This window comes from Danio rerio, chromosome 8, assembly GCF_052040795.2.
Source record: "Danio rerio strain M-AB ecotype USA chromosome 8, GRCz13ab, whole genome shotgun sequence".
Classification (NCBI taxonomy): Eukaryota; Metazoa; Chordata; class Actinopteri; order Cypriniformes; family Danionidae; genus Danio; species Danio rerio.
This window is the reverse complement of record NC_141028.1, coordinates 28,571,683-28,595,196: the sequence shown is the minus strand read 5'-3', so window position 1 is coordinate 28,595,196 and position 23,514 is coordinate 28,571,683. Positions and strand designations below refer to the sequence as shown.

The 23,514-nt window shown below is 37.1% G+C and overlaps 2 protein-coding genes and 1 long non-coding RNA gene across 3 annotated transcripts in view; 1 reads left to right on the top strand and 2 right to left on the bottom strand.

The window, feature by feature from the left end:
* The window catches only part of slc26a6.2 (solute carrier family 26 member 6, tandem duplicate 2), a 406,025-nt gene that overhangs the window by 92,083 nt on the left and 290,428 nt on the right, over positions 1–23,514 (bottom strand). The window lies entirely within an intron of this gene.
* LOC147842651 (uncharacterized) overlaps positions 1–23,514 on the top strand; it is a 464,331-nt gene that overhangs the window by 369,677 nt on the left and 71,140 nt on the right. The gene's annotated exons all lie outside the window — the stretch shown is intronic.
* Positions 7,049–23,514, bottom strand: part of sema3g (semaphorin 3G) — a 51,978-nt gene continuing 35,512 nt past the window's right edge. Inside the window, exons 5-15 of the mRNA NM_001122712.1 lie at positions 22,800–22,890; positions 21,954–22,070; positions 19,834–19,982; positions 16,523–16,637; positions 16,333–16,402; positions 15,493–15,869; positions 13,610–13,701; positions 13,174–13,215; positions 11,078–11,303; positions 9,714–9,847; positions 7,049–8,221 (exon numbers count right to left, since the gene is read on the bottom strand). Coding sequence (NP_001116184.1) covers positions 7,754–8,221; positions 9,714–9,847; positions 11,078–11,303; positions 13,174–13,215; positions 13,610–13,701; positions 15,493–15,869; positions 16,333–16,402; positions 16,523–16,637; positions 19,834–19,982; positions 21,954–22,070; positions 22,800–22,890 — 1,881 coding nt within the window. The 3' untranslated portion in view covers positions 7,049–7,753. The remainder of the gene's footprint in view (positions 8,222–9,713; positions 9,848–11,077; positions 11,304–13,173; positions 13,216–13,609; positions 13,702–15,492; positions 15,870–16,332; positions 16,403–16,522; positions 16,638–19,833; positions 19,983–21,953; positions 22,071–22,799; positions 22,891–23,514) is intronic.

Below are 23,514 nucleotides of genomic sequence, written 5' to 3'. Positions count from 1 at the left end.
TGAGTTGGTGCACTTCAGATAAATGTGAGACTCTGATGGAACAGGATACAGTGAGAAACACTTGGAGTGATGTGAGCAAGTGAAGTTTAATCTGTTTTACTTATTTAATGAATAAAAAAATGAGTCCTCTTATAGGAAAAATGTTGTGTTTTGAGGAAGAGTTTTGACTCGTATTCCCAGTATGTGCTCTGGCTCCAAACAGAACATGATATATGACAAATTTTGGCACTTTGATAAAAATACTAGCCTCTTGTATGAAGAGCAGTAACGGTTAATGGTTTCAAATCAATCAGTCTTTATGTTCACATACGTGACATTTTTACTCACTGACAAATAAAACAACGCATTGGCAAACAGTAAAGCAAGGCATAAATATACAGCATCAGTTGACATTCCCTGTAAAATAGACAGTGGATGTTTTTAGTTATTCAGAGGTCACATTCAATCACTTTGATCAGCTGCATTCACGTTGAGTTCTCTGTAGGAAGAGGCATAAAGAGGTAATTGTTTGACTCCTTTCCCTCTTGAAAAGTTATTGTAACAATAAACTGGCTGCATTTCAAACACATGGGGGAAGAAATGTAGTGCTTTCAATGCTTTATGCTACTGCCAAAGTCAAATGATTCCCATGTACTTGAACACCGGTGAATCTGAGGTTAAAAGATGTTTAGACGCATCTTTTTTTTCGGTAACCACTGCATTTATGTGAATTCTTGATGACTATTATAAGAGAAAGGCTAAGGATTTCATTTATTTACTTTTATTCTCAGTTACTAATTAAATCTGTTTAAAGCTTGGCATACTTAGAAAAATGTTCATAAAACTGCACATGGCCTTTAACAATTTTTATTTAATTTGCATGACTTTTCCAGGCCTAGAATTCACACTTTTTAATTGTGCTTTCAGATTTATTACCAAGACCTCATTCTTCAGTTAGAAAAAAAAAGATCATTGCCTGATTGAATCTTTACTGTGAAGCTGCACTGAACAAGTAAACAATTAGTTTCTAACTTACATTTTGAAGTGAACAATTCATTGTAACTTACTGTATGTTGCATTAAACTGACTTAAACGGTTAAACTTTGAGAAAGGTTTAATCTAAGTTATGAGAAGTTAAACTTAAATAAAAATAGTTTATGGCTTGATTGAAGTTTTTAAACAGTAAAGGTTCTACACTTGCTTTATTATCATTTACTTTGTCACACTTGTAAGCCCTTGTTTGTTTTTGCTTCTTCTTTAATCATGGCTGATTTGGTTTCTACAACTGGTGGGAGAAATTACAGTTTTCAAAGCTCCAAAACAACTGAATCAGACGTTTTGCAATATGGTTGACCAGAACACCTGTTGATCAACAGTGTAAAATGCAACACAGACTCAGGTGAAGCATGCATTAAAATGGGCTTTTAAAATGGGCATTGTAGTGGACATTGGCTAAACAGGACAGGACTATTCCTTTTTGTTTTTCAAATGTTTCATTAAATCATCTACAAACTTGTAAAAACTGATCCAAGATCTGGTAAAAACTATGGCATCAGTGATGGGGCAATCTGAGTGAACCCGCATGATTCACCTGGATTTTATATTGGATTTAACCAATGAATTTCCAAAATATTTTGAAACAGTAATGAATTTATTAATGAAGCGCTGTTTACTGAAATCACATGACCTTACAAATGTGATGCATGCCCCGAACCACTGATTTGAATTAAAATGTTAATATTAGTACAAAACATATATCTTTATATACAGTTGAAGTCAGAATTATTAGTCCCCCTTTGATTTTTTTTTTCTTTTTTTAAATATTTCCCAAATAATGTTTCACAGTATGTCTGATAATATTTTTTCTTCTGTTTTTATTCGACTTGAATAAATTCAGTTTTTAATTTTTTAAAAACCATTTTGACAAAATTAATACCCCCTGTAAGCTATAATCTTTTTGATTTTTTTTTGTCTACAGAACAAACCATCATGATACAATAACTTGGCTAATAACCCTAAACTGCCCAGTTAACCTAATTAACCTAGTTAAACCTTTAAATGTCACTTTAAGCTTTATAGAAGTGTCTTGATAAATATCTAGTCAAATATTATGTGCTGTCATCATGGCAAAGATAAAATAAATCATTTATTATAAATAAGTTATTAAAACTATTATGTTTAGAAATTATATGAAAAATAAAAAAACTCTCTGTCTGGAGGGTGGGGGGTTAATAATTCTGACTTCAACTGTATATAAAAACATATACTGTATGTAACCATGTATGCCAGAAACATATATGTTAAGGTTTCAAAGCAGCCATCATCTTCCCATCTTAGACTCAAAAATATATTGTTGCTGCTTATTCAAACTACTTCTTTAAAATGAGCTGAAACAGCACAACTCTTGAAATGTTTGTGCGTCAAATATATTTTTATGTTTTTTATTTAATTTAATTTAGAATATTTATTTAGTGTGGGTCTTGTGCATTAGCAGTCAAGACGTCGCAAATTTTCTTAAATAAAAAACAAGACGTGGAATAAACTGTACTAGCACTCTCAACATTAGGCTATTAAAATGTCAATTTAATCATGCCAAAACTCCCTACATCCCTACATTGACTACATCTGTGGTGTTTATGATGAATTGGGTGCAAGAACACAGCTTTAGATGTTCAAATAACTGCAGTACTAGGACTTTGCCACAGCAAAAAGTGTCTCCACTCAAAAAAAAGACGTTTGCTGTTTGTTTAAACTACTCATTTAAAATGAGCTGAAACAACACAGTGTTTTTGGACAGCTTAATTGTTTTATGTTCAATCCACTTAAATTTGCTAAAACTAATAAGATAACTTAACTCCTTCATTTTGTCCAAACACAAACCCATTGTGTGGACCCCAGCATTTCGTTACAGTGCTCAGACCTTTGGCATTAAGTACTTTTACATGTTGAAGATGTTATTGTTTTTATAAATGTGAATGTTTGTTGTGGATTAAGATGTTAAATCTGAGCACGAGCACACTATAAATAAGGCCACAGGTGTGACTCCTTTTTTTAACCCTTTGAGGTTTGTTTGTTTGACATTTGTATTCAGTAAATTAGTAGATACTTAGTGCACGTTTTAAAAGACATTTTAACCACAAAGGAGCTGAATGTGACTATTTAACATTTTTGTTTTTAGGCTTTGTTTTTGACATTGTTGTTGTAGTCATGTTGAGGCGCCCTAGAGAACTTCTGGTTGCCAGAATGTTGCATATAGTTTGTGTTCAGGTCAGGGGTCTAAAACAAACAGCAATAAAACAACAAGGCTTGACTTAACAATGATCTTTTAAGCACTAAGAGTGACACCATGGCACAGCTTGACAGTTATATGATGCAACTGTATCCACCTGCTAACTACATCTCATATAAACACACATTTGGGCTCCATTTAGCGGGTGTTTCGGTTCTGGTTTATGAAGGTCTTTGCTGATTTTTATAGCTGTTTTACTGCGGTCTGTTTTCCAGCAGTGATTTTTCACAGCACAGCCGCTTGTTCTTCACGTCCAGCCTCATCCTGACTAATGACAGTAACGTATGACCTCACTTCAATGCGCTCATTTTTAAATTGAGCACTGACAACACGCTCAGTGGGGAAAAAAAAAGACCCTTTCAGTTGTACATGATAAAGCAGTGCATGTTGGAGGACGTTAAAGGAACATCTGTAATGCCAAATGCTCACACCCAGCCCCTGGGTCCCGCTATGAGGGGGTCGCCGAACTGACCAAATCACTCTTCACGGATGGAAAAAGAAAACCCCATAACACTCTGTGAGATGTTTTTATTTATGTATCACTGAACCAAACACAGGTCGGAGTTTTCTGCATGCAGGAATCACTTTTAAATAACATAAATAGACACATTTGTGTAGTGTGTATTTTTATCTACAGAGAAAATGAGCTAAATTAGTATACTGAGTGTACTGATGTGTACTGTCGTGCATGTTATTAGAAGTACTGCACTAGTTTAAATTATTGTTTTAATGTTGTAATTACAGTATAAAGCTGATGACGGATGAAGATCAGAGCAGTGCTGCTGTTCGCATTCACACAAACACACATACACAAACACACACTCACACACACACACAAACAAATCAGTTTCAGTGCAACTAATCTACACAGTCAGTCCTGTCAGGGCATTCAGCAGAGTTTGAGTTTGTTTCTTTTGCTTGATTTGCCCCAGCGGTTTGATGATTTTTCCCTGAACTTCTGAAAAGACATTTGAGAATGTTTAAAAGCCAAACAGTTTCTCTCCATCTTTAGGAAAGCTTTGCAGAATGTTTTAGAGAAAGCAGTTCTTTTTTTTTTAGTTGTAACTATAAATAAATACGGTTCAAGTGACACAGGAGATTTAACATGTTTAAAGAAACGATAAGAAAGAGGAAAAAAGTTACTGAAGTTGTCCAACAGCTATAAATGATGAAAAGTCTGATCAGCTGTCTTGTTTTCTATAAATTCAGTTTTTATATATGAACTAAATATAGTAATAATGATAAGATTGCAAGAAATATGCTGTTAGACGATCACTGGGGCTAAGGTTATTGATCTGAAATAAATACATGCACATATTAAATTATTTTGGAATGTAACCTGTATAATAGGGTACTACTGTACTGTACTGTAGAAAACAGCAAAGACAAACACAGCAACGTTCCATTAACATTAATACAGTTATTCATCTTAGGTCATTTGAACTTCAACTGATAACTGACATGCAAGACAACCCTAGTGATGTTTTTGTGAGAGATTTGAATTGGTGTTAAAATATTGACACTGACAACAACCACTGTCTAGACCAATCAGGTAAATATTGCAGAAAGCCAAATCATACCATACACATCCACTTTTTCTGTTTCTGAAAGCATTTTCCCATTCATTTTTCCCATGCAGACTTTTTAAAACAAAATATTAAAAATAATAGTTTAGTGTTTCTCAACCACCTTCCTGGCGGACCATCAGCTCTGCACATTTTCCATGTCTCCTCAACCAAACACACCTGATTCATATCATCAGCTCATTAGTAGAGACTAAAGGACAAAGGAGACATCCAAAACATGCAGTGTTGGTGGTCCTCTACGAACATGACTGAGAAACACTTGTAAACCAGCCCCAAACAATGATGACGACACTTAATAAGTTTCCCAGAAGTGGGTTGCGGCTGGAAGTGCATTGGTTCAATTTTGTGTACCGGTTAACCAATTTCATGTACCGTTTACACTACTGAACACTATTAATGCAACAACAGATTTGTCTTAAAAGGCACCTAGTTTACTCCTTTTTCAAGATCTAAGATAAGTCTTTTGTGTCTCCAGAATGTGTCTGTAAACTTTCAGCTCAAAACACACATCAGATGTTATACCTTTCGGAATAATGGAATATTCTGCTTTGAACAATATGTAGCTCTTTTTTGTTGCCTGTGCCTTTAATGCTAGTTCTCCCCGCCCACTGTTCCCACGTGCCTGTTACTGTACGTTCACGCCGAAAACGGAGCGAGCGTCAAAGTAGCCGGAAGACTGCAGTGATAAGCGGCAAGGAGCAGCATAGCATGTCTTCCGGGGTGTGGGCATCGAGGAGAGTTGAAATCAAGTCAACTGTAAGGATGCGGTTTGGTGGCAAGCAATCAGAATGTAAAAGTCCACCACTTGAGAGGAGTTCAGAAATAACAGCCCTGTGAACTTTGGTTTTGACCAAAGTTGTTCCCAAGGGTTTGATTATTGCAGCGCTGGATTTGCAATGTTTTCTTACAGCAACTTACATTAAAAAAGGTACTGGCAAGTTACTGATGTGCATTAATGTTTTTTTTTTTTCTTTAAAAAAAGCGGGAATCTCATGTACAGTACAAAACAGTTTTGCTGCTTCAGAATATTTCAGACATTTGGAAACATTGGATAATTATTTGGAGCAAAGTCACACCGCATGCAAATTGATCTTCCATTGTTAATTGAATTTGGTAAAAAGTGTGCAACATTTCACGTTAGAAAGCATGTTTTATGCGGGAATGTAACATATGATATGCTGCATTGGCCCCTTTAAATACGAGATTAATGTGACAAATTTTGACAATCTCGCCGCCGGAGCTAAAGGTAGACAGCATTGTTGCCAAGGCAGTCAGAGCGACCTCTGATGCTCTAACTGCCTTCGATGTGAACGCACAGTTAGAGTGTGTCTCAATCTCCGCCTCGGCTGCGTCAGATAAACAGCACAGAGACAGACATGAAGAAAGCAGATCTCACGTAACGTTTGTGAGAAATACTACAGGAAGAACTTTACCAATTTGATGTATTTGTTGTGGAATTAATTCAAGCCTTTTGATGAGTCACACACAATGTCGTTACAAAGGTCATACACACATACACACACACACACACACACACCGCTGGCATTTAACTTTGCACTGTTTTTGCACGGCAAATGTGACGGGATCCATTTTAATATCCACTGCTGTATGGATATCCGTTATGTTTATGTACAAAATAGACCTGATTTAATGTCCACAAACCGCGATTGAAGCGTCTTCTTTTATAATTGTACTGACATGCAACTTTAGTGATAAAGACGGTAAAATTTTTGTAATTCATTACAAACATGCACTGTTTTAAAAACGTTTTAAACTCGTAAAAATCTTTTTTGATCTCATTTGATGATGATGATTGATGATCACAGAAAGCTGAACAAATCTTTGCGCAAGTCCTGTTTTGTTGATGTGATTACACGCGTTACTTCGGAGACATGTTAATACGGAGCTGTCAATCAAATCGGTGGGCGGAGAAACAGCAATCCTACGTCACTGCCTCAAAATAAAAGGGATTTGGATCCTTTTTTAACATCAGGAAATGTTTAAAAAAAGAGACTTGCTATCTTTATATCATCCCAATATGACTGTGGACACACTATACTTGCACACAGTTCTGTCCAAACAGCTCCAAAAAGATGATTTACATCAAAGGTGCCCTTTAAAAGATTATTATACTCATTAATGTAAATAAAATATTTCATTCTGGAAAAAATGAATGAGTTTTTTTTTTTTTTTTACTTCCAGAACCTTTTGTATGAATGTATTCTGTAAAATTATTGTTGGTTGCTATTTCATGTTGGCTAATGCTAAAGTGAACCATACTATAAAGTGTTACAAAAATTTTACATTGAAAAAAATAAACTCATGATGGCTAATTAAGAGCAAAATCCATTCTGCTGAAGTCTCAACAGTCGTCAAGCTTTGATTTAGTTACCAGAAAACAGTCTAATTAGTCTTAACTTTATTCCGTTATAGCTTAATATACTGGCAAGCTGAGTTTTGTTGAGCGCTGCCACATTTCTTTGCTGAGTAAAAGTCTCTGTGCATTATGCCCAGTTGTATCCCAGCCAGATGTATCTTAAATGAATGCATGTTTTTTGGCACCTGTTTTAGCAGTGGCGGCGGTCCAATCTACTAGTCCCATCCTGTCTGCCCTCATTTGTTCCAGTAAAAAGGTTTTACAGCTGCTGAGTCTTAAAGTGAGACATTTAACATTAGCTATGGTCTACTGTGAGGCGATGCGGCCGGCTGTCTTGGTCACGGAGATAATTGGAGAGAGCGCTCAAGAATGTCCTAATTAACACAAGGGAAAAAAATTGGACTGTTAGACACAAACCTACAATATTTTACATCACCACAAACAAAAACAAAAACATGTATGTTAAAGTGTGTAAGAGCATCCATCCAGTTGTCCAAAGAAGTCCTTTTTCTTCACTGTGTTTTATTGTTGTGTGTGAACATCTCGTGGAGAGCGATGTCGGGATTCTCCTGTGCTCTTTTGGACTCTCGCTCTCCTCGCTGAGTCTTGCGCTTGCCGATATTTGTCCATCATGCTTTTGTGTTTGCGCCTCAGCTTCTCGTTGCACCAAACACGTTCGCAGTACTGCTCCACCTGCGGCAGGTTTGAAGGACCAATCAGCTGCAAGACGTCTTTAAACCACGCCCTTGCCGGGCCGCGATTCATCGTGGCAGAGTTGGCGGGACATGGCGACCACACTTTATATTTGCTGTCTCGTGATAGGAGGTCTGAAAGGGTATCTGCATTTAAGACGTCCAACCAAAAGCGGGAAAGAGTTTGCGTAAATCCATGTTCACGAGATCGACACACGTAGATGCCTTCGTCCTGCCGCAACACGCGCCGGAATAATAAACCGTCATCTGTTTTAATGATGCGCTCATCAAACACCACCTGAACGAAGAGGAAAGGAGAAAAAGGCTGAAACTAAATCTCTTTCAGAATTTACCACATAACCACATGCAACACAATAATATTCTAATGCAACATAACTATAATCAAATTAATCAAAAACATCTAAATCATAAAAATACCATAATATGTTTGCAGATATTTAACAAACATGCTAAGTAAACATTATTGTTTATCTGGGAAAAAATGCTGAAGTCAGATATTCTGAAGAACGCTGTCTTTGTTTTGGTCTTTTTAACCCACCCACTGCCAGTTTAGCCAATTATATTTCAGCACCTCGGGTTGTCTTGGTGAAAAACTGTGTATTTGATTCATTCAGTCAGGAAGACTCCCAAATGAGACGCAGATTCAGAGTTCCACATGAGGTGTTATTAATTTGCATGTAATATAAATATTATGAACGTAAACATTGGGTGAGCAGGTTACATTGTAACCCCCGTGCCCTCACAACACGGCCTTGTTGACTTGCACTGAATCACAGTTCTAAAGTTCAATTTTATTTTCACCAGGAGTGCAATACCTAGTTCAACCACTGGGTGTCGAACTTACATGCTGCACCTTTTAACTAACCTGAAGAGCACCGAATGGTCAATAAAACGTATATAACCAAATTCATAACACTTTTTTGTTAACATATTTTAATGTTTCAACATTCACTTTTTTATTTTCAGGATATGATGTGAGTTATTAATTATTGCTTTTCTGTTAGGCTATGAAAGTCATGTAAAATTAACACACATTAATTTCATTCTATAAAAATGAATTGAAAGTGATCTGGTTGTCAGGTATTTGTGCATGCCTAGACTGAACACATAATAAATGTGCACAATGTCACCCTTTTCAGACAATCAGATTTGTGTAGTTTAAACAAAGATGATGACAATATTATTTCTAAAAAGTTTAAAAGTTTGACTTTTTTAGTTTCCCCAAACACAACTAGCTAAATAAGCAGTAAATAATAAGTCAAAATGCATAAATTTGTTTCTTGTTTCAGAGATGCATAAAGACTGTGGTGTAAAAAACATAAAGTACTTAATAAAAACATAAAGAACCATTGAGATCCCCGGCATGAAAATATCTACAAACCCCTCATTGAATGCAATGACACTGAAATATAAGTCATGATATTTTCAGTGTCATTTTAAATATTAAATGTCATTTTGTTGTATTGTACAGTATAGCAGGTTGCACACCAGAAGTGCCGCTCGGCGCCGCGACACGGCGCGCACATGACAGTTTAAAGTATCACACACCAGACGCGCACCTTCGAATGATATTTAACATGAAACTAATCAGATGGCGCTCTGTGGCGCGGCTGAAAAATGAACTGCGTCCTGAGCTGTGGTCGGGCGCCGCCGACTTGCGGCGCGGGTGTGTGTATCCTGATAGAAACCCTTGTTTAGAATTCTAAAATGCATGGCGCTGCGTGGCGCTGCGCGGCGCTTCTGGTGTGCGACCTGCTTTAGTCTCTCACCTCCCCTAAGTAGTCATCTCTCTGAATGTGCCATGTGACAGTGGCCTGCGGCGACCGAGGGACGCACTCCAGGAAGGTGCTGTTGTTCTCAGTGCCGTAAACAACCCGTTCTTCACTCAGATCCACATCCTCCACTGAACAGAGAAACACTTTACTCTTAATACAGACTCTTTAAACTGCCTTGTTGTGTTATTTTACCTTTTTCTACAATAGGTTAACATCGGGGGTGTAAAAATCTGAAGTGATTTGTTTGAGATGTAAAACATCCTTTCTGAGATCCTGGTTTGCTTTGATTGGTCATATGATAATCTCTTGAGATTGGTCTACTGCTGACAATATGTATTTGAAACAAAATGGCCATTACTTTATCTGGTCTGGAGGCTTCCTTAGCTCAGCCCTCATAAATACTGTATATACAGTAGAAATAACTGAGAGAGGATTTACCTGCATACATTTAAGCTTTTCCAATGGTGAAACACTGGAAAAACTAGTGGATCATCCAGAATCTCCATCACAAGCACAACAAAAGTAGAATGTTTCCACTCAAAAAAGTTTTGTGGTTCGTCATAGCCTACTTTAGCTGAATAATAGGTGTGTGTGTGTGTGTGTGTACAACATGTTTAAGTGAAGACTTGCATATGTGAGAATTTTAGGGGTTTCCATGTTTGCAATTGGAATTTCTGATGACTTGATTCAGTGGTTCAGAGTTTAATTTGCGTGTGTGTGTGTGTGTTAAAAACAGTCTGTATTTATTATACACTTTGATCTTTAAAACTTAGAACCTTTACATTCACAATCACATTTCAATACACACTGCACTATATGCATTTAATGTAATTTTAAAAAAAGCTTTAAAGTGACACTTCAGCAGTCACACAACGTGGTTCAGTGTAGGGTCATTCAGGGATTTTCCACTGCGTATGCGTTTGTATGTGTTCACACATACATATGTAATCCCTTTTCATCACCAACATCCTCACCTTTGGCATGCAAACACTCATGTGCTCTTCACTCACACCTCTTTTGTTCTTTCCTCTCATTCTCTCTCTCCTCTGTGATGAGCGATGGAGAGTGATCTGCCTGTTCACCTCTCACTCTATCAGTTCCTGTCTTTCACAGACAGTTTGTCCCAGCAGAGTTAGGAGATTGCCCTTCAAACCCTATTAATCTTTCTATTAGACAAGCTCAAAAGTGTATTGAAGTTTCTAACTCCACTGATTGAACAAATCTCTGAAGAAATTGCACTCTCACATCAGTGAGCTCTTTAACATATAAACCCAATTGAAGTTGTCAGAGGAACCTGCTGCTACATTAACATTCATGCTGCATGGCTGCACTCAGTTAAGGAGGCTGTCATTTCTTACCGCTGAGGTTTTGGTCCATGCACTGCACTGCTGGGTTTGCATGTTTGATGTCCTGTCTGCGGTAGCGCCGTTTGGTGTTTGGCAGGTATCGTGTGCAGGTTTGTCCGTCCCAGGCGCAATACGGATCTCGAGCCAAACAGCACTCGGCACAAGCTTTACCGTACATACTGCAGCGGTGCAGCGGCACCTGGACAACAGCTGTCTGTGATCCAACAAACAGAGTTTGCTGGAAGAGAAAGAGAAAAATAACTGCTTTAGTTTCATTCTCCTACAGTTCCCTTGAGTAAAACAGAGATAGTTCTGCCAATAAACTACATTAGGCCAACAATTACTCAGACATCAATCATTCCAAACTCATATCACTTTCTTTTTCTGTGAAAACGAAGAGAAGATGTTTAAAAGAATATTTGGGCTGTACTTTTTTCATTTATTTAAAATGAATGAGGGATACTTCTGTCATTTAAGGATTAAAAAAGTGGGAAAGTCTCCACATTGGGATCAGGGGGAGGCTAAGCCAGCCTCTCTCAGATCACCGGGGCTCTGCGATGGTTGCGGAAATTCCTAATTGAACTAGGGCTGGGTGATATGGCAAAAATTTTGATAATTATTTTCCATAATGAACAATGACGATATATATTTCGATATAAGTTGGTAATGCTGTCAGATTTAAAAGAGTACCCCAACAATGACTGAAGCTATAAAAATGAGATGATCCATTAAATGACACTACATATTTTCGGACGATAAATCTACGGTGGCTGAAAATTCAGTACATCTCTAATATCAACACACTTCTAGATTCTTATTGTTGCACATTTCTGCTGTGTGATTGGATCAATATAGAGTAAAAAATTCTAGCATAAATTTTATCACGATTCAATGTTGTTTATCGGCCCAGTCCTAAATTGAACCCCAAAAAACAAATGATTTCAATTGTCTTAAGATTGGCAATGGAAATTCTGAAAATCTCTTCAACCAGCAGAGCCGTGCAAATTTAAATCAAATCTCCACAGTTGCATTCTGTTAGCGCAGATCTCCAAAATGTGCAAAGGATTGCTATTGTGAAATTTAATTGTTTAAAAATTGACAGTTGACATTGATATTTGTCCTGCACCTCCTCTAATGTGATTGGATGGTTTACTAAAAAGTGACAGTGACGAGAGCTGCATCTTACCAAAGACTCTAATCTTTGGTTTCTAGACACAAGACATGTCACTCGTGTAGTTTTGAAACGGCAAAAGTGTAACGATTAATATGGTGAATGAAGCCCCAACTTCTAGTACAGGAGCCAAATAATCGTGATAGACTGATGATTCTCCAGGGGAAAAGCTTGGATCAGACGTGAGTTTCTTCAGATTTTGTGATTCGAACATTTAGAAATGAAACTAAAGATACAGTTGTTGTTTAATTTTAGGTGATTCAGAGTTCCACATAAGGTGTTCTTAATTGGTGAAATTTAATTGGAAGCTAGGCAAGCAATTTTAGAGAATATGATGTTTTCCCATTCAAACAAAATAACCGAGCATACTGCTCGAAGATGGCTGAGTGAAATGGCTTGTCTTAAAGGGTCTTTGATCTTACTAAAGTTGTACATTTATAAATTTGGCCAAACACCCAGCAGTCAGATTTAAAAACATTATAAAGCTGAAATAATATACTAGCTTCAAGGGGGAAATTACACTACCAAAATATTTTGTGTGTGTAAATCTCTTTTCACAGTGAAGGTAAAATAATCATATGAGTTTGGAATGATTTAACAGTAAGTAAACAATAACAGAAATGCATTTTTGGGTAAACTGTTTCTTTAACTCCTGTGCCTCCAGGGATGTCTATGAAGTAAGTGAACTGTCAGACGCTCTGGATGTAAAGCACCTGCTTCATGATGAAAAACTAAGCAACTGGTTGTTTTGCATGAATGTTTTATTGCTTTGGAGCCAAAAAGCATATACACCCACAAAGTGGAGTCCCATTTCTCCTCACACAGTAAAGCCTCTTTGGCAATTTGTGGAAAATGATTTTATGGTGCTGCTTATGCTACTACACTTGCGTTCATTCACTGGAACAGTACACTGAGAGTGAACGATGCATGAACTTACCCTCTTCACAGATATGTCCATGGAGGTTATAGGAGTGGGCACCTGCAGTGAAAACATCATGAGAAACAGAACTATTGAACATGAAGTCTGCTGTTGCTGTTCTGATTGCGAAATTCCATTTCATACTTTCAAAATGATCACATTATCCCCATGACATCACGATTTACACAAAATTGTGTTTTTGAAGATTACAAGCTAAAAATAATTGTACTTTTAATAATTGGACTTTGAAACATGTTTTCAAAAGTTAAAATGCAGTCGTTGTGTACAAAGGTGGGTAGTGTTAGTTATAGCTAGATGTTATATAGTTGTAGATATGTCCATACTAGAATGTGTAGATAAAGTACTTTTGTATGTGTAACTTGATGCACCTTTGACTATAAATGCACATCTCATTACACACACTAAAAACTCACAGACATGTGCACCCACGAACCTTGAACACCTGCATTTCCTCCAATGTAATCTCCTCACCGGCCAGAGAGTTACCTTTTCCAAGTACGATGACCTTAAGCACCGTCCCAATATCTGAAGAGGTCAAAAGTCACAGTTACCCATTATCATTCATCCAGTTTCAGAAATTCACTTGTCGAATTGTAATAAACTATATATATATATATATATATATATATATATATATATATATATATATATATATATATATATATATATATATATATATATATATATGTCATATGCCATGATGACAGTAAATAATATTTGACTAGATATTTTTCAAGACACTTCTATACAGCTTAAAGTGACATTTAAAGGCTTATCTAGGTTAATTAGGTTAACTAGGCAGGTTAGGGTAATTAGGCAAGTTACTGTATAATAATGGTTTGATCTGTAGACTACCAAAAACAAAATTTCAAGTGTCTTGAAAAATATCTAGTCAAATATTATTTATTGTCATCATGGCAAAGATAAAATAAATCAGTTATAAGAAATGAGTTATTAAAACTATTATATTTAGAAATGTGTTAAAGAAATCTTCTTTCCATTAAAGAGAAAATTGGGAAAAAATAAACAGGGGGGCTAATAATTCAACCATATATATATATATATATATATATATATATATATATATATATATATATATATATATATATATATATATATATATATATATATATATATATACATATACATATATATATATATATATATATACATATATATATATATACATATATATATATATATATATAGTTGAAGTCAGAATTGTTTGCCCCCCTGAATTATTAGCACCGCTGTTTATTTTTTCCCCAATTTCTGTTTAACGAAGAGAAGATTATTTCAATACTTCTAAACATAATAGTTTTAATTACTCATTTCTAATAACTAATTTCTTTTATATTTGTCATGATGACAGTAACTAATATTTTACTAGATATTTTTCAAGACACTTCTATACAGATTAAAGTGACATTAAAAGGCTTAACTAGGTTAATTAGGGTAACTATGCAGGTTAGGATAATTAGGCAAGTTATTGTATAATGATGGTTTGTTCTGTAGACTATTAGGAAAAAATATAGCTTAAAGGGGCTAATAATTTTGTCCTTAAAATGGCTTTTAAAAAATTAATAACTGCTTTTATTCTAGCCGAAATAAAAACAAATAATATTTTTTTTCAGAAGAAAAAATATTATCAGAAATACTGTGAAAATTGTTTTCATTTGGCTGTTAAACATAATTTGGGAAATATTATTTAAAAAAAAATGAAAGGGGGGCTCATAATTCTGACTTCAACTGTATATACTGCATTGTATAGACAGGCATAGGCATTTGAGTTCTGAATGAGCTCAACACAGTAAAAAACTCTACTTTCAAGTACATTTTTTGTTTCCTTGAATTATTAAATTAATAAAACTGACACTTTTCTAATTAAATGCCATTAACTTTAAATATATTTTAAGACCTACAGGCTAATTCACATATTTCACGATCTGAACCATAATAAGAAATACGAAATACTTTTTAATACAAGCCAACACATGATGTTTCTATATCTGTCTCAGTGACAGTTAAAATGAGTACATTCTGTAAGTGGTTCTGTCACCGTGATAAATTCTTACTGTCAAAGACTGTATGGTATAGTTTATGCCACACGCATAAACTATACCATAGTAGTTAAATAGCGAAATGTACGATCAAACAACTGTGATGATGAGGTGAGCGCCAACATCGGGTTTTGAAAGAATTACTAGTTGCATTACAAGTGTGATCAGTTTAAAGTTTTGGACTAAGAGTTTTGCAAATGTATTATACTTATAAAAATAGTAGAGGAACATCACATAGATTCTTCTTGACTCTTACCAGTGCCAATAAACATGACATCGTAGTATCCGTCCTCTGCCTGTGTTCGGTCTACAGTGATGTGTGTGAGCCTATAGGGGGCGCCGGTGCGGAGCAGCAGTGGTTGGCGATGTGAGGGGTAAACAGGGCGCCACATTAGAGGGTGCGTTCGTGCAAATTGTAGAACGGTGTCTGGAAACTCCAGTGTGCTCCGGAAGGCACGGCCCGGTTGAGCGGTGATCTTACTGGGACACACTCCTGGTCGTGGATATGGGACTCTGCCTTCATAGGGGCCCCACTGATAGTCAGGTCCTTCTTTATGAGCAAATGGCCCATTAAACGCTTCACGGATGTCAGCCATGCTGTATACACACACTGCATAGCCCTGAAACACATTACTGGAGAGAGAAAATATTGAGTTAAACTCACTGTTGCCTGATTTAGATTTTTTTTTTTTGTTACTTTAAAATGTTGTTTAATTAAATGTTCTTTTTCTAAAAGGTTTTTATAAAAAAAATTGCTTCAGTTTTAATTATTACATTTATTATTGCAATAGCATTTTCTTGCTAAACTTGTTTTTTTACATATATGTTATTATAATATAATATATATATTATATATATTTTAACTTATAACTTACACTAATAGGAAAAGAAAATGGCATGTATAAGGAAAACAAAAAAAATGAATGGATTCAAACAGGAAAAAGTAAATGTGAAGATAAATAAAAGATTATTCTAAATGTTACCAAAATAAAAAATGTTTTACAAAGACAGAATTAAGTCAATTCTAAAGTAAAGTACAGAGCTGTACAGATGAAATACACAGACAAACATTTTTCAGTCTAGTTCTGCTACAGACCTGATTGTGCTGAATATTGCGTAGATCTCTGGATTGGTTTCATCTTTTGTTCTTAATAGAAACACATCCTCTGCATGATAAACACATACAATCAAATTTCTCAAAAGCAATGCAAGAGATTAAAATGATGTCAGGTCTATTTAGTAATGCATACAAATTGCTGACGGTATGTGTGTGTTTCTGGTCTCACCTAGCTGATGAAAGTGTGTTTGGATGCCGTGAGGTCCAGGAACTGAACACACCAGTCGGGCTTTAATAAATGTGCTCCACTTATTCACCAAAACCCTCTGTCCGCCCACATCATTCTGAAAGCACAAAAACAGTAAGTCATTTCACTTCTACACTTAACAGATTAGCAAATCCCAGAATCATATACTCCAAAGACCACTGTGTGTAAATCAAACCATGCCTGCATCTCAGTCTATATTCTACCCATCCTATTTCTGAAATAATTCAGATTTTGGGGCTACACTTCGGTTTTAAGTGTATAGTGCATGCAACAAAAATTTCATTATAAAGAAGCACTACTTATTTTGTCCACAAGTGATACAATAGTGAACAGGTCATTGTTTAGAGTTGAAAAACAAGACTATATGAACCCTTAAACATTTACCTTGGGCTTTTATTGACATTTATATTGTCATTTAGTAGACGCTTTTATCCAAAGCGACTTACAATTGAGGACAAGGAAGCAATTTACACAACTATAAGAGCAACAATGAATAAGTGTTGTAGGCAAGTTTTAGGTATGTAAAGTGTAAGAAGCAAAACATTAGTTTTTTTTTTTTTTTTTGTAATACAGTTATCGGTGGAGCCAGAGGGGCAATTGCAGATTAGGAAGGAAAGTGGAGACTAAATAGTCGTTTTTTGAAGACAGCGAGTGACTGCCATTCTGATGCAGTTAGGGAGTTCATTCCACCAACTGGGCAGATTGAATGCGATAAAATAAATAAGCCCATCTGCCTTAAGGTTGGATGTGTTGTGCGTTACAGATGCTTCTCTCCATATTTCTCCATATTTAAGTTACTGTTGTCTTTTTTATTTGATCCGGGACATCTTTCACTACCCTACCCATCATTTATTTTAGTTAGACATCAAATTCTTAGTATTCTTGAATGTATTCATTATAAATAATATAACACAAATAACACACAAGTGTAAAAACTTTACCGGATCTCTGGTGACCCAACATATTTTCCTTTCTGCTCAACAACTAAATATACATGTAGATTATAGATTTTAAAGACAATGGTAACGATAATTTTGAAAATATGGTTGAGATCACAAAAATTAACCATACACTTAATTTAATATTCACTCACCGGCCACTTTATTAAGTACACCTTACTAGTATCTGGTTAGACCCCTTTTGCCTTCAGAATTGAACCAGAATTTTGCCTTCGTGGCAAAGATTTACCAAAGTACTAGAAATAATCTTCAGAGATGCGAATCTCCCTTTCCACCACATTCCATAGGTGCTCTATTGGACTGGGATATGTTGCTTGTGGAGGCCATTTGAGTACAGTAAACTCATTGTCATGTTCAAGAAACCAGTCCGAGATGATTGGTGCTTTATGATATGACGGGTTATTCTGCTGAAAGTAGTCATCAGATGATGGGTACACTTTGGTCTAAAAGGGATGGACATGGTCAGCAACAATACTCAGGTAGGCTGTGGCATTAACACAATGCTTAATCAATACTTATGTGCCAAGAAAATATACCCCACACCATTACACCACCATCACCAGCCTAAACCATGAATGGATCCATGCTTTCATGTTGTTGACTCCAAATTCTGACCCTACCATCCGAATGTCACAGCCGAAATCAAGATTCGTCAGCTCAACGTTTTTCCAGTCTTCTATTATGCAATTTTGGTGAGCCTGTGCAAACTGTAGCCTCAGTTTCTTGGTCTTAGCTGACAGGAGTGGCACCTAGTGCGATCTTCTGCTGCTGTCGCCCATCTGCCTTAAGGTTGGATGTGTTGTGCGTTAGAGATGCTTCTCTCCATATGTCCATATTTCTCCATATATGAGTTACTGCTGTCTTTCTATCAGCTGAAACCAGCCTGGTCATTCTCCTCGGATCTCTGGCATCAACAAGACATTTGTGCCCACAGAACTGCCGCTCACTGGATACTTTCCCTTTTTCAGCCTATTCTCTGTAAACCCTAGAGATGGTTGTGCGTAAAAATCCCAGTAGATCAGCAGTTTCTGAAATACTCACACCAGCCCCTCTGGCACCAACAAACATGGCACATTCAAAGTCACTTAAATCACCTTGGATACCCATTCTGATGCTCAGTTTGAACTGCAGCAGATCGTCTTGACCATGTCTTCATGGCTTAATGCATTGAGTAGCAGCCATGTGATTGGCTGGTTAAAAATTTGCGTTAACAAGCAGTTGGACAGGTGTACCTAAAAAAGTGGCCAGCGAGTGTACATGATAAGTGTGCTTTGACGATGATAATTATGGAGATCCATCTGTTTACACTGAACCCTCCAAGTTCCAAAAGGTAAAAATAATCTCTGTTTTTATTATTATATTTTGTCATTCAAAAACTCAGGATAGTTTAATGTGCAACATCATTGAAGAGTACAAACTGTATAACCAGGTCACTAAAGACATGAATACGTAATATTGACTGTGAAAATATTTATGAATTTAAAGTTTAAAAATACAAACATATTTTATGGCTTTTACATCTTTCCATGTCATTATACAATGTGTTAAAAACTGAAAGATGCTTTAAACTTAAATTATATGTAAGACAAGAAAATATACAAAAGATTCTAGACTGCTTACATTTTTCAGCTAATATTCGCAATAATCCTTTATGGAAAAAAAGTGTTTATGGAAGTTTCCATTCAACTTTGTCAGCTGAAGAAGTTAATTACTTGGGTTACACCCTCCAAACCTCTGTAACCTGAACCTTGTTTATGAATAAACATCAAGCTGTAACTGTTCCCGTGGGAAAGAGAATGGTTCAATTCCACAAAATATCTCAGAGCAGTTTGATATGGAGATCACGGCACTGTGAGGGAAGAATTGTTATAGATTCTTAGAAGCAAAGCAGCTGGGTTTACCGTGTCGAAGATGCTTGGGTGGCGTTAAATCTGTGTAATCTGTGTATGTGGAGGTAATCACCCTCTCTACAGTGTAAATGTGTGTGTGTGTGTGTGTGGGAGAGAGATTTGAGAATGTGCTGTAGTTGAACAATGAACAGCAGTCAAAGTGACAGTAATGTGCGATTGACCTCAGCTCTTTGAACACTGACCTCTGAATGACAGAGAGAAATCTGTACTGCTGCTTGCCTTACTCTACAGACCCTTGTGTGTTTAGGGGTAATCGCTGTGTGTATGTGTGTGTGTGCTCCAGTGGCATGCAAACCATTCAACAGCTGTGCGAATGGGGTTATAAAAAAGCAGGAGCATTCCAGTATACTGGTTGATTTGTGGCTGGATGTATGTATGTGGCGTTTGTTGTGTTTTTTCTCACCGCACACAATCGCCCGATGCGTGTGTGTATGGCTCCATCATCGTCTCGCTCTGCGGTTTCTGTTGCTCTCTCAGTGAAGAAGAAATAAATTTTATCATCATCCCTGTCTGCACTGTCAGGAATAAGGTGCGCCGCAACAAATCTGGGCTCTGCACACACACATGTATAGACACATGAACTTTTATAATGCTTATCTGACAGTTTGCAGTATAGACTATGGAAATCAATTAAATTGATACACAAGGACAATGTCAAACAACAATTGGAATGTAAAAATTATTAAACACATTTTGATTCCATTCAATTCGTTTTACCTTATGATTTGTTAAAAATAAAAAACCTGAAAAATCACATGTACATAAGTATTCACAGCCTTTGCCAAGAAGCTCTAAATTGAGCTCAGGTACATTCTGTTTCCACTGATCATTCTTGAAATGTTTCAGCAGCTTAATTGGCATTCACCTTTGTTAAATTCAGTTGATTAGACATGATTTAAAAAGGCATATACATGTCTATATAAGGTCCCAGGGTTGAGAGTGCATGTCAAAGCACAAACCAAGCATGAAGACAAAGGAATTGTCTGTTGACCTCCGAGACAGGATTTTCTCAAGGCACAAGGCTGGAAAAGGTTACAGAAAAATTTCTGCTGCTCTGAAAGTTCCAGTGAGCCCAGTGGCCTCCATCATTCGTAAGTGGAAGATGTTTGGAACCACCAAGACTCTTCCTAGAGCTGGCCGGTTATCTAAGCTGCGTGATGGAGTGAGAAGGGCCTTAGTCAGGGAGGTGATCAATAACCGGGTGGTCTCTCTGTCTGAGCTCCAACGTTCTTCTGTGGAGAGAAGAGAACCTTAGCGAAGGATAACCGTCTGTGCAGCAATCCACCAATCAGGCCTGTATGGTAGAGTGGCAAGACGGAAGCCACTCCTCAGTAAAGGCCACATAGCAGCCCGCCTGGAATTTGCCAAAAGGCATCTGAAGGACTCTCAGACCATAAGAAAACAAAATTCTTTGGTCTGATGGAGTAAATGCCAGGCATTACATTTGGAGAAAACAAGGCACGGCTCATCACCAGGCTAAGACCATCCCTACAGTGAAGCATGGTGGTGGCAGCATCATGCTGTGGGAATGTTTTTCAGGATAGAGGGAAAGATGAATGCAGCAATGTACAGAGACATCCTGAATAAAATCTGCTTCAGAATGATCTTAACTTCAGACTGGGGATACGGTTCATCTTCCAGCAGGACAATGACCCAAAGCACACCAGTAAAATATCAATGGAGTGGTCTCACAGCAACTCTGTGAATATAATTGAGTGGCCCAGCCAGAGCCCAGACCTAAATCCTATTGAACATCTCTGAAGAGATCTAAAAATGGCTGTACAGTTGCGCAGTAGGTAGGTAGTGCTGTCGCCTCACAGCAAGAAGTTCGCTGGGTCGCCGGTTCGAATCTCGGCTCAGTTGGCGTTTCTGTGTGGAGTTTGCATGTTCTCCCGGTGTTTGCCTGGGTTTTCTCTGGGTGCTCTGGTTCCCCCCACAGTCCAAAGACATGCGGTACAGGTGGATTGGGTAAGCTAAATTGTCCGTTGTGTGTGTGTGTGTGTGTGTGTGTGTGTGTGTGTTTCCCAGAGATAGGTTGCATCCGCTGCGTAAAAACCTGCTGGAAAAGTTGGCGGTTCATTCCACTGTGGCGACCCCGGATTAATAAAGGGACTAAGCCGACAAGAAAATGAATGTTGACTGTGGCTTCCCATCCAGCCTGATAGAGATTGAGAGGTACTGCAAAGAGGAATGGGCAAAAAAATCTCAAAGACAGGTGTGCCAAGCTTGTGGCATCATATTCAAAAAGACTTGAGGCTGTAATTGCTGCCAAAGTTTCATCAACAAAGTATTGAGCAAAGGCTGTGAATACTCTCGATTTTTCAGGTTTTTTATTTTGAATAAATTTGCAACAATTTAAAAAATCATTTTTTACATTGTCATTATGGGGTATTGTGTCTAGAATTTTGAAGAAATAAATAAATTTAACCCATTTTGGAATAAGGCTGTAAAAAGGGAAGCGCTCTGAATACTTTCAAGATGCAGTGTAAGACTGAAGAAGGATTTATATGAATATTTATGTACCATGGAGTATTCTCTGATCTGTTTCTGTTCTCATGGGTGAGCGGGTCCCGAAACCTCTTGAAATCACAGAGTCTCTCCCCAAAAAATCAGCAGTCAGACCAGTGTACAGCTCTCCACCTGAGAAAGCGAGAGAGAATTAGCAGTCAGTGCTGGAAGTGCTGAATTTCGTGTCTTACTGTACGTGCAGGAAGCCAGACTGCCCCTAAAATGGCCATTAAATTGTTAGCAGCTTGAAATCACACTAACACACGTTTGAATGAGCTGAAAGCTGATATATAGCAGAGTCAACAGCCTTTCAAAGTCTCACACACAGGCTAGTTGATCATCTACATACAGTGCATGAGATCATACAATTTCAGTTTTTAAACGACTTAAAAAAATACTTCTTCAAAATAGCTGTTGCCAAGAACCTGATAGAAATGTGTGCCAGTATGTGAATCTTCAAGTTCACTAATATGCAGTGTTAAAAATCTGTCCAAAACATGTTGGATCTGGCAAAACGGCACACAATGAGAGCCAAGATTGAGCAGTGTTACACTATACACAGTGGGAGACATGTCTCTGCCCCAGATTACTGTAACACACCCACCATCACACACTCAAACACACACACACACACACACACACACACAAACATGAGACCCCCGCAACACTAAACCTGGCTTTACAGCATGTCAGATTTCCCCCATCAGAGCACTCAATCTTTAACGGCCCATAAACTCACTGACAGCTGACAAGCTGAAACCTCCACCCCACAGATACACAAGAGCCAACATACACACACAGGCTCTGGCATACTAATAAACACATAACATAAACATTAAGTGGCATGAACTTTGAAACTACCTGTGAAGGTGCTTGCGAAGGGTAGTTTGGGGTCATGAGGGCATCTCCCCCTCCCGTTCTGCACTGTGGTTTGATCCAAGCTAAACACATGCTGCCAAAGAAACGGCAGATAATTCACATCAATTTCACAACTCAACAATAAACAGAGCTCACAACTGTCAGAATTCCTCTTGCTTGTGGAGAAATGCATTATTTACTTTCACAATAATATGCTATTAATGCTTATTTTACGTTTGGGATAATAGAAACCGCAAATACATTTCAATATTTCCAAAGATAGATTTAATATTGTATGAGGTTAATACTTCCTAATCAAATGAGAACCGATTACATACAAAACTTGATTTCATGCTGTAAAAATGTTACAATGCTTCTGCTGGTGATCTTGGAGACTGTAAAAATGTGAACATTTTGAAATTTAAATGATTCCTGGTAATATTTTTTAAGTTCTGGTTTGATCATTTGCAAGAGCAGAGCTTGATTTGAGCTGGATCTTGCCGGATCCTGTTCCAAAAAATGTCAGATATCCGTGTTTTTCTTTACAGTATTTTTGTAATAGATCCGGCATTAACTGTGTTTAAGAGAGAGAGAGAATGTAAATGGGTGCAAGACAAGGCTATGTGGATTGTGTGTGGGCACACACACATGATAGTAGTCACCAGTCACAAAGTAAAAGTACCATTGCTTGCCTAGAAATGTAGTGCAAGTAGAGTGA